This window comes from Nerophis lumbriciformis, linkage group LG29, assembly GCF_033978685.3.
Source record: "Nerophis lumbriciformis linkage group LG29, RoL_Nlum_v2.1, whole genome shotgun sequence".
In the NCBI taxonomy this organism is placed as follows: Eukaryota; Metazoa; Chordata; class Actinopteri; order Syngnathiformes; family Syngnathidae; genus Nerophis; species Nerophis lumbriciformis.
This window is the reverse complement of record NC_084576.2, coordinates 18123753-18136220: the sequence shown is the minus strand read 5'-3', so window position 1 is coordinate 18136220 and position 12468 is coordinate 18123753. Positions and strand designations below refer to the sequence as shown.

The 12468-nt window shown below is 39.3% G+C and overlaps 1 protein-coding gene across 10 annotated transcripts in view; it reads right to left on the bottom strand.

Moving 5' to 3' along the window:
* ankrd26 (ankyrin repeat domain containing 26) overlaps positions 1-12468 on the bottom strand; it is a 77160-nt gene that overhangs the window by 33682 nt on the left and 31010 nt on the right. For 9 of the 10 annotated variants that reach the window (XM_061924888.1, XM_061924885.1, XM_061924889.1 and 6 more), the window contains 6 exons: positions 8421-9110; positions 6770-6879; positions 6445-6621; positions 4833-4863; positions 4614-4755; positions 45-258 (listed from right to left, as the gene is read on the bottom strand). In XM_061924888.1, the coding sequence (XP_061780872.1) occupies positions 45-258; positions 4614-4755; positions 4833-4863; positions 6445-6621; positions 6770-6879; positions 8421-9110 (1364 nt within the window). The remainder of the gene's footprint in view (positions 1-44; positions 259-4613; positions 4756-4832; positions 4864-6444; positions 6622-6769; positions 6880-8420; positions 9111-12468) is intronic. The other variant, XM_061924887.1, reaches the window with a different exon arrangement.

The following is a 12468-nucleotide window of genomic DNA, read 5'->3' as shown; positions in this document are numbered from 1 at the left end:
TGATGACAAAGACTGAATCTGAATTTGTCGCAGAAAGCGCCTACCTGAGGTTTGTAACTTCGGTCTGCAACTCTAGCTGGTTGCGCTCTAGGGCAGATTTAACGTCCTTGACCTCGTCCAGTGAGCTTCTCAGCTGCACCTTTTCGGTTTCCAGGAGGCTCACCTTGTCCGCAAAGTAAGCGTGGCGGCTTTTGGCTTTCTGTATGGAGCGCTCATATTTGTGGAAAATGTTCTGCAGCTTCACCATACTTCTGGAGTCTGAAGAATAAACAAATGTCAAACTTGGTTTCATTGAGGGCCACATCGCAGTTTTGTCTGCCCTCAAAGGGCCACTTGTAAATATATGATTAAAAATGTATTTTTTTACGTTCGCTTAAATTTTTTTATTTTTTTATTTTAGTGTAAAAAAAAACTTGCTCAGTTGCAAGAATTTTATCGTAAAAGTTGCAGTGTTATTTTACGGCATATTACTGTAAATCAGTGGTTCTTAACCTGGGTTCGATCGAACCCTAGGGGTTCGGTGAGTCGGGCTCAGGGGTTCGGCGGAGGTCAAGACACACCCGACTCATCGTGTAAATAAAAACTTCTCCCTATCGGCTTATTACGGATACGGCAACAGCAGAAGTCACACTGATTTGCAGGTGTGTAATTTGTTGTGAGTTTATGCACTGTGTTGGTTTTGTTCTTCGAACAAGGTGATGTTCATGCACGGTTCATTTTGTGCAACAGTAATAATGGCAACACTTTAGTATGGGGAACATATTCACCATTAATTAGTTGCTTATTAACATGCAAATTAGTAACATATTGGCTCTTAACTAGTAATTATTAAGTACTTATTAATGCCTTATTCGGCATGGCCTTATTATAACCCTAACCCTCTAACCCTAACCAAATAACTCTAAATTAAGTCTTTGTTACTTAGAATATGTTCCCCTAGTGTGCAAAAAACTCTAAATTTAGTATTTGTTACTTAGAATATGTTCCCCATACTAAAGTGTTACCAAAAACATATAACTTTGTCTTGAATTTAAAAAAAAAAAAAAAAAAATTTTCACTAAAGAAGGGTTCGGTGAATGCGCATATGAAACTGGTGGGGTTCGGTACCTCCAACAAGGTTAAGAACCACTGCTGTAAATGGAATGGAAAAACGGTACCACTCTTTTTTTTACAGTAAAATGTAGTTTACAGTTGTTGATGTAATAGTGTATTACTGTAAACACAAAAAGTACCAAAAAAAAACCTGGTAGTTCAGTTGCCAGAATTTTCCTGACTATTGTCATTTTTACAGTGCACAATTTGATAACTTGCTTTGAAATCATAAGTCAAGCTGATATTAAAGTATTTATTTTTATTTTTAAAAATATATAATGTTTTGTTGCATTATTAGATAATATTAAATTTGAAAAGATATGTATATGAAGATAAGCATGCAGTTCATGTATTTTTTGAATGTCAAAATAAAAAGAACAAATATTTAGTAAAAATATATTCTTTATTAAAGTATATTAGTACCATTTCGCGGGCCATATAAAAATGATGTGACGGGCCAGATCTGGCACCTGTGGGCTATATGAAGGTGCGTTTGTGATATTTGATATTTTGATGTACATCCACAGTACTACGCTCTCTTGTAGTTGGGGTTTCTCGTTGTCTTTATTTCTTGCATTGAACAAAGACAAACAGTCTCCCAAGTCAAATTCCTTGTGTGTTAAACATCCATCCATCCATCCATTTTCTACCGCTTATTCCCTTCGACGTCGCGGGGGGCGCTGGAGCCTATCTCAGCTACAATCGGGCGGAAGGCGGGGTACACCCTGGACAAGTCGCCACCTCATCGCAGGGCTAACACAGATAGACAGACAACATTCACACTCACATTCACACACTAGGGCAAATTTAGTGTTGCCAATCAACCTATCCCCAGGTGCATGTCTTTGGATGTGGGAGGAAGCCGGAGTACCCGGAGGGAACCCACGCAGTCACAGGGAGGACATGCAAACTCCACACAGAAAGATCCCGAGCGCAGGATCAAACCCAGGACCTTCGTATTGTGAGGCAGACGCACTAACCCCTCTTTCACCGTGCTGCCTGTGTTAAACATGCTTGGCCAATAACGTTGATTCTGATTTCAATATCTGCCTTTTTTCTACCTGTATCAGCTTAAAAAAAAAAAAATTAAAAAAAATAACTACAACAGCAGATACAATACAGTCAAACCTATCTATAGTGACCACTCAAGGGAAACAAAGAAAGTGACCGCTATAGACAGGTGGCCACTATACGCAGGTTGGCCGCCATTTTGAATTTCCTTACATTTGATTGATTGATTGATTGATTGATTTAATTATTTATTTCAAACCTGCACAGTACAACAACGCACTTTTTTTTTTTTTACATTTTGGCAGGGACATTTATGCAGGGCTTGAAAATGGGTTGGATGAAGCAGATGCTTATAATATCCCAACCCCTCTCACTCGTTCCACATTTAACATAAACAATATAATACAAGAACAATACTATACAAACAAAAACAAGAAAAGCTCCTGTACACTAACAATACAATAGTACCACTATTACTATGAGACAAAACACACACACACACACACACACACACACACACACACACACACACACACACACACACACACACACACACACACACACACACACACACACACACACACACACGCACACACGCACACACGCACACACACACGCACACAGGCCCAAACACTCTCTGACCATACACCTCTCTCTCATCGCTCCGTGCTGAGGGCATCACTCTCTTTCCTCCTCGTACTTCTTCAGTACTTCTGAAAAAATCGTACGTGACACTACATACATCATGCACAATTCTATTGCCCATGAAAAAACACATACATCATGCACAATTCTATTGCCCATGAAAAAACAGTAAACACAAACATTAATCGCTAGCAAACATTCTTATTTTTTCATATTATTACCATCACACACAAAAAATACATTTACTTTCTCTCCTTGGCCACATCTCCTTATTCAGGATTACGTGCATTAATTACGGCACAGAAAGCACAAACATGAATCGCTGGCAAACATTCTTATTTTTTTCATATCATCAATTTCACAGACCATGGTATGGCAAATTTTGATATCTGTGGCTGTTACACGGAGTCAAAAAACTGTTTGGGATTCAAAATGAGGGGCTGCTATAGACAAAGTATAGGCTACTTTTTTCTGCGGGTGAAATTTTTGTGGCCGTTATCGACAAGTGACCGCCAGAGACAGGTGGTCGCTAACACAGGTTTGACTGTATATACAAATATGATACCAGAATTTAAAACAATATTTAGTGAAGTACCATATTTTTCGGAGTATAAGTCGCTCCGGAGTATAAGTCGCCCCGGCCGAAAATGCATAATAAAGAAGGAAAAAAACATATATAAGTCGCATTTTTCGGGGAAATTTATTTGATAAAAGCCAACACCAAGAATAGACATTTGAAAGGCAATTTGAAATAAATAAAGAATAGTGAACAACAGGCTGAATAAGTGTACGTTATATGAGGCATAAATAACCAACTGAGAACGTGCCTGGTATGTTACCGTAACATATTATGGTAAGAGTCATTCAAATAACTATAACATATAGAACATGCTATACGTTTACCAAACAATCTGTCACTCCTAATCACTAAATCCCATGAAATCTTATACGTCTAGTTTCTTACGTGAATGAGCTAAATAATATTATTTGATATTTTACAGTAATGTCTTAATAATTTCACACATAAGCTCCTGAGTATAAGTCGCACCCCCGGCCAAACTATGAAAAAAACTGCGACTTATAGTCCGAAAAATACGGTAGATAGTAATAACCACCCGCTGTAGCCCTATTTTCCCCAAAAAATAATTTAGTAATAACAATTACCCTCTTTGTCAATAATTATCCCCAAATATATTTTAATATCAATAGGGCATTTATTTGAGTTCTTGTGAGAATTCTTCCCCAGTCTGCACAGTTGCTTACACTGCCGCGCTCACGCTGCTATAAGATTGTATAAAAATAAAAAGATGTCGAGTTACTGTGATGTAGATAGATGATTTTTGTTCCAGTCCAAACCATAAAATGTATTTAAAAAATGTTATTGATTTGAAAAATCTCATATTTTTTAAACATTTTCCCAAGACATTTACCATATTTTGAAATGCAAATGTTAACGCTCCTCTGACCTGCAGCATTAGACACACATATAAAGTTGTTTGTAAAATTCCTTTATGTTTTTTTGGGGGCTAAATAACTACATCATTAATGCCGCATAAATGGTCTGACGTTGCCTAAAAAATGTTTTTTTTCAAAAACAACTTAAAGCCTCGTCCAACCTTTTACTAACAAATACTATTATTTTTTAGCTAAACTTTACTGCAAATGAATATCGGCTACAAATATCGTTTATCGGCCTCCTTGACTGCTAATAATCGGTAACGGTATGAGCCCTGAAAAAATCATATTGGTTGATCTCTCATTTGTGACAAATGACAGACAAGTTAAAAAGCGCATTATCACCAGCTACTTGATTATTGTCACCTGCCGAGAACTCTATAGTCCTTTTTAAAAATAAAATAAAATACCTGTAGTGACTGAATCCAGGTTCTGGATGAAGAGGGAGCTACATCCATGGCCTGAATGGGAAAAGTCAGAGTCATCCGTGGTCATGTCAGACGACGAATTGAGCTCATCCATATCTTCGGACATCTCCACTTCTTTGAGATTCTAATTGAAAATGGGGTCTTAATTTGCATTTCATATACAATCAGTATTGGAACAACTTTAGAAAAAAGCACCAATACCTGTTTTTTCTTCTCTTCTCCTGTTTGGCACCTGTTGTCAAAAACCAACAAGAAATAGGATCATTGTGAAAACTGGAAGGTATACAGGAGGTAGAAACATCAATTTAATTACTTTTAATGCTTTTTAATGCCATTTGAGGCCTTATTGTAGCAAAATCCATTTAATGACTTATAATCAGAGGTGGGTAGAGTAGCCAGAAATTGTACTCAAGTAAGAGTACTGTTACTTTAGAGATTTATTACTCAAGTAAAAGTAAGGAGTAGTCACCCAAATATTTACTTGAGTAAAAGTAAAAAGTATGTTGTGAAAAAACTACTCAAGTACTGAGTAACTGATGAGTAACATACACACTCATATCATATATATATATATAAATATATATATATATATATATATATATATATATATATATATATATATATATATATATACATATATATATATATATATATATATATATATATATATATACTGTATATATATATATATATATATATATATATATATATATACATACATAGATACATATACATTGATATATACAGTATATCATTTATATGTATTTATTTTGCTGTTTTTGTTTACATGTTAAAGGTGTTTTAATGAATATACATGCATGTTTAACACATATAGATTCCTTTCTTTCATGAAGACTAGAATATAAGTTGGTGTATTACCTGATTCTGATGACTTGCGTTGATTGTAATCAGACAGCAGGGATGATAACGTCCACGTTTTCAAATGGAGGAGAAGAAAAGTTCCTCCTTCCTGTCTAATACCACATGAAAGTTTCCAGCTTCCATATTCGTTTTTATATACTTTACAATAAATATATTTGCGTCAAACTCCGTAGCTTGCTAGCTTGTTTGCGCTGGCTTTCGGTGACTCTTGTTTTGAAAGCGCAGGCGCGATGGAGCGGCACTTTTATTGTGAAGACAGGAACGTCCTCATGTGCGGTCAGTCTTTAGGCTTTTGACAGGATGTACGGTTGAAATAAAAAAGTATCTTTTTTCCTTCACACTTTTGATTGATTGATTGGAACTGTTATTTTTAGATTGCACAGTACAGTACACATTCCGTACAATTGACCACTAAATGGTAACACCCCAATAAGTTTTTCAACTTGTTTAAGTCAGGTCATGTGACCACCTGGTTCTGTTTGATTGGTCCAACGTCACCAGTGACTGCATCTGATTGGTGGAACGAAGTGGAACGTCACCAGTAAGGCAGGCACTATGAAGGTCTGTCTGACAGACCAAAACAAACAAAGCGTGCATTAACAGATCGATAAAAATTAGTAGCGAGTAGCGAGCTGAATGTAGATAAAAGTAGCGGAGTAAAAGTAGCGTTCCTTCTCTATAAATATACTTAAGTAAAAGTAAAAGTATGTTGCATTAAAACTACTCTTAGAAGTACAATTTATCCCAAAAGTTACTCAAGTAGATGTAACGGAGTAAATGTAGCGCGTTACTACCCACCTCTGCTTATAATGCTGTTTAATGACCCGCGGAAACCCTGTGTACAGTATGAATTAACTTTTTAGAACATCATAACATCGGGCCCAACTGTATGCAAGAATATACCAGAGGTTCGCTACTGCCGCATGCATACCTTCCTTCATCGTCCGTCACGTCACTCAAAGTGCTGTCATCAAACATAGAAAGCTGTCTGGTGTCGGTCTGAGGGGTTCCACAGGCCTTGCCAACTGCTGTTGGCAGCGAGTTCTTCTCTACGGTCTTTTCTTCTGCTTTGCGTGAGAGTTGTGATTCCACCAGAGGTCTGCTGCTGCTTTGGAGGCAAAAAAAACCAAAAAACCCTGGTAATAACTTAAAAATTGCAATAAGAATAAGAAAGTTCAGACTTTTGTGCACAGTAGGTTTCTGTGCTTGTTGAGAGACCTCAAGCTTGTCTTGACGTCTCTTAGCGACTCACTGACCTCGTCTCAGGCTTCTTATTGGTGAGTTCCTTTAATGCTCTTCCGCCTGTGTCACTGTAATCACTGATGTTCTTCATTGAAACAGCAGCCTTGTTAGTAACTTTGTCAACCTAAAAAGAAGAAATAAGCACGTTCGAGTCAGCGTTCAGGTAAGTTTTGCACATCTCGCACAAGGTTATACATAATTGAAGGTCTCTTTGGAGACCGAACACCTTGCTGCAGTAATTGTACTTGACAGAGACGCACAAAGAAGCAAATTCTAGTGGGGGAGAGAACACATGCCAAGTCCATGCAGGATGCACTAGTCCAGGGGTCGGCAACCTTTACCAGTCAAAGAGCCATTTTGACCAGTTTCGCAAATTATAGAAAAGATTGGGAGCCGCAAATTTTTTTGGAAATTTTAAATGAAATAACACTACATACAAAGTTTTCTTTTTGCTTTGTGTTATGTATAAACCAGGGGTCTCAGACACGCTGCCCACACCTTTATATGGAATTTGAAAGCTGGTGCGGCACGCGGGTTTTAAATGAATGGCACTTGTCAGCGTCATGCGTGCCGTGATGGTACAGCAAACAGCACCCAATACAACCAGCGTGCCTGATCGGCCACACGTTGTATGGTGTTTCCGCTTGCTCACGTAGGTGACAGCAAGGCATACTTGGTCAACAACCACACAGGTTACACTGACGGTGGCGGTATAAAAAAAAACAACTATAACACTCTTACTAATAATGCGCCACACTGTGAACCCACACCAAACAAGAATGACAAACACATTTCGGGAGAACATCTGCACAGTAACACAACATAAACACACCAGGACAAATACCCAGAATCCCATGCAGCCCTAACTCTTCCGGGATACATTATACACCCCAGCTACCAAACCCCGCCCACCTCAACCGACGCAGAGGGGGGGAGGGGGGGGGGGGGGGGGGGGGGTGATGTGTGAGGGAGCAGGGTTGGGGTGGGGGCGGGATTTGGTGGTAGCAGGGGTGTATAATGTAGCCCGGAAGAGTCAGGTCTGCATGGGATTCTGGGTATTTGTTATGTTGTGTTAAGGTGCAGATGTTCTCCCGAAATGTGTTTGTCATTCTTGTTTGGTTTTGGTTCAAAGTGTGGCGCATTATTAGTAAGAGTGTTAAAGTTGTTTTATATGGTCACCGTCAGTGTAACCTGTGTGGCTGTTGACCAAGTATCCCTTGCTGTCACGTACGTATGCAAGCAGAAGATGTATATTGTATAACAACTGTTAGGCTGGCACGCTGTTAATACAGATTGTAGAGAGCGTCAAATGTTGTACCATCATGGCACGCCCCTATTATAGCTGTAAGGGTGAAAATCAGTGAATATTAATCCTGGAAGTCTTCTGCGAGAGGCACTGAAATCCGGAAGTCTCACGGGAAAATTGGGGGGTTCAGCAAGTAAGCTGCTGAGCCGCATCAGAGTGATCAAAGAGCCGCGGGTTGCCGACCCCTGCACTAGTCTATAGTGTAGGATGTATTCTGTAAACCACAAAAACAACACAAGACTAAGAAGTGCAATATCACACAAGAAAACAAAACACTTATGTGTCCAAAGTTAAAGCTCTCCACACGCATTGTTAATAAAATAAGATGAAACACAGTCACAGGATGAGCCATCTTCTACCTCTTTTTGGAGTTTTCCTTCATGTCCCTCCAGACAGTCCTCATCACCCCTGTGCTTAAATATGTCTTCTTTAAAGTCTTCACCAGAAACAACCATGGATGATGCTGAAAGTCTGCTGGGCCATAAATGCTTAGACCTGGGAAGTTCTTTGGGGTTCTTGTCAGAGGTGGTGTGGCTCCTCTCAGGTTCTTCTGGTTTAAGATTGTGACAAGGTCCAAGTCTGGCACCATCAGATGTGGCAACAGAGAGCTCCTTTGCTGCGAGGGCTTGTGTTGTCTCACAGAGGTTAGGTTCCTCTTCTGGCATCTTCTCCTCGCTCAGGGAGTTGTCAGCGGCCTCTGAATCTTCCGATCCGGACTCCTCATGTTTGGGCACTGAGAGGCGAACCAGCCTTCTTGCTCTAGCATTGGGCCGTAAAATCACCTTCCCGTCCTCCTCATCACTTGACTCTTCAGCTAAGTTAGCCTTGGTCTCATTTAAACTTTCAGCAGCTCTACCGAAGGTGGGTTTTACTTCCCTTTTCTCCATTTCTTCCCAAAGATTCTCATACTGCGTCTCAAGTAGAGCCGCATCATTAGGCTTCGCCTCTGCACTCTTCTGATCTCTAACATCGCTACTGTTGTCTCCACCATCAGAAGCCATATAGGCAGTTGTGTGTGGATCGCAGGACTCAAATACATCATCCTTCTCCTTGGAGGCATAGGCGGAAAACACAAAACAAGACAAAGACCAAAAATTAAGGAATTTCACAATGATCTTTCCATACCATTTTAAAAGACAGTAGAATACCTTAAACAGAGATGCAGAATGATAGACAATAGCCTTCTGAGACTCAGCAATGCATTTTGGTACTCTTGAAGAGTAGAATAGACCAAGTTGTCCAGAGCAAAAGACATTGCAGAAAAATCTACATATTTTCAGATTTAAAAAAGCTGTTATATTGTTTCACCCTATACAATAAATGCAAAACATTGCAACTTTTAGTTTTCTGGGTGTCAGGAAGTTAAAATAGAACTGCGTTGTTTTTTAGGATTTTGCCTATCATTCACAATTCCTATGTAAGACAATAACACATTAGTTTTTTCTTTTTTTATGCATTCTAATTGGTAAAATACAGCAATTATGAGGTGGCTAACAATGCAAGGAATTCATTGTGCCCATAATGCCATATAAAAAAACATTGAAAAAGCGACAATACTATATTTACATCTTGTGACTTGAATATTAACCAAGTATCGGCATTAGTGTTATTATAAGTGCTAACCCCGAGGAACTACTTTTAGTGGTGCAGTGATCACAAGTCCTGGAGTTCTTTTTTTTGTTTTTTTTTGCTTGACATCACAAACCTTCCGCAGTAAACACAGTATAATTGGTGTAGTGAATACTATACGACTTTAATTTCAAGTTAACATTTACTAAACAACACTTTCAAATGGTAAATTATTATTTGTGTTCTTTGATTACTTGTATACATCAGTGCTTCTCACCAGTGTTTGGCAAACAGCAAGTGGTCACCCACAATGTGGAGTTTGAATTTGAGGTACTGTGAAAAGATGTGTACCAACACATAAAACATGTTTAATGATTATTTCAGGAGCAAAATGTTTTTTATCTACAACCTCAAATGATTTGAAAAAAAAAAAGTGTCTGCAGGATTTTTTAGTACATGTTATATCTTTGCACACACAAAAACAAAAAGTCTGAAAGAAAATTATTTAAAAAATAAAAATGCCTTTTTCTGATTAAATTAGTGGGTGTGTGTATTCTCCCAGCCGGCACCAATACAGTAATTTAGTCACAAAGACATTTGAGTGCCTGCATATCCGCACTCAAGGCAGGATTATTGGTGAGCTGCAGCATATATTGAAACTAAAGTGTGTCACTGAAGTTGCTGTCCTTCTAAAGGTTGTGCTATGCTAGTGTTAACCGTAGTTCTTTGTTTTATTTTTCTGGGCTGTACTTCCAGCTGTGTAAGGGGGAAGAGGAACAACGCTGATCAAACATTAATTACGTCATGACGAGCTTGACTTGCGCGACGGTGGAATAGAAGGTTGCGCACACACACACACTCACACACACGTAAACGTACACAAAGACAAACAGATTTACAGACATATACAGCATCACGGTCAATAAAGGCGGATTGTTCCGTGCAGAAAATACTAAGCGTTGTTGCTTCCTTCCTGTTTACTACTGCGGTAACTTCTAACAGACATTTCTGCCATCGAGGTGAAAATGCGAACAGCTGATCACCGTGATCGAACTCATATTAATGTCGATCATCAATCACGATAATGTAATCGCCCAGTGCTACCGCCAATCCAAAATACGTAAATATCACATGTTATTATTAATGTGCCTGTTACTCCATTAAATGCATACTCACAGCATGTATATAAAACTTTGAAGTTTTTTTTTTTTTACAGCGCTTTATAGGCGGAATAGAGCAACTCCCTTTGGCTCCATTGTTAGCTGACTTTTGCTAGCGTTTTTTTTTACGGGTTGGAATGCATAAAAAAGAGAAAAACATATGTGTGCTTGTCTTACATGGCGTAGTGGGTAGAGCAACCGTGTCAGAAACCTGAGGGTTGCAGGTTCGCTCCCCGCATCTTACCATCCAAAAAAAAAATCGCTGCCGTTGTGTCCTTAGACGGGACACTTTACCCTTTGCCCCCGGTGCCACTCACACCGGTGAATTGAATGATGAATGATAGGTGATGGTCGGAGGGGCCGTTGGCGCAAATTGCAGCCACGCTTCCGTCAGTCTACCCCAGGGCAGCTGTGGCTATGAAAGTAGCTTACCACCACCAGGTGTGAATGAATGATGGGTTCTACATGTAAAGCGACTTTGGGTACTTAGAAAAGCGCTATATAAATCCCAGGTATTATTATTACATAAGGATTGTGAGTGATAGGCAAAATTCCAAAAAGTACAGTTCCCCTTTAAGGCAGATTTTTTTAAGCTGCTATATGTGACGGTTTAGTGGCTGCACAGAGGGCGTCTGCCGCGGGCACCATAACTTGTCTTCTTCTTCTTGGTACAACCACACCCCATTTTTTTTACATGACTATGCGTTTGTGTAGTATGCACACAACATTTGTATAAACATCCACTCGTACTGTGTGGCCTATGCTACTATTTTACCGACAAATACCTCAAATGGTGGCACTGTTATTAAACCACGCCTATGTATATACATATACAGCAGGGGTGCCCACACTTTTTCTGCAGGCGAGCTACTTTTCAATTGACCAAGTCGAGGGGATCTACCTCATTCATCCATATAATATATATTTATTTATTTATGATCGAGACGTTTTTGTTAACAAGTTAAATGTGTTTAATAATAAAACAACCATGTTTAACACATATAGATTCCTTTCTTTCATGAAGACAAGAATATAAGTTGGTGTATTACCTGATTCTGATGACTTGAATTGATTGGAATCAGACAGCAGTGCTGATAAAGTCCGCATTTTCAAATGGAGGAGAAAAAAAGTCCTCCTTTCTGTCCAATACCACATGAAAGTGGTTGGTTTTTGGCATATTCTTTGTCCAGCTTCCATACTCCTTTTTGTACACTTTACAAGAAATACATTGGCGGCAAACGCCGTAGCGTGCTGGCTTGTGCACGCCAGCTTTCTGAGACTCTTATTTGGTTAGCGCAGGCAGGAGGGAGCAGCGCTTTTATTGTGAAGACAGAAACTGTGCAGTCGGTCTTTAGAGTGTTGACGGCAGGTACAATGCGAGAGTCTGTTGAAATAAAAAGTGTTTCTCGCCTTCCTGTCAGTAATTTTTTCTTAATAATGAGCTCGCAGCAGCCAGCGTCATCTCACAAGACGCTCCGGTGCCGTGAATGTCAATCAAGTGACGAAAGTGACGTCTTGGCATACTTGCCAACCTTGAAACCTCCGATTTCGGGAGGTGGGGGGCGTGGTCAGGGGTGGGGCGGGGCGTGGTTGGAGGCGTGGTTAAGAGGGGAGGAGTATATTGACAGCTAGAATTCACCAAGTGAAGTATTTCATACATATATATATATATATACAT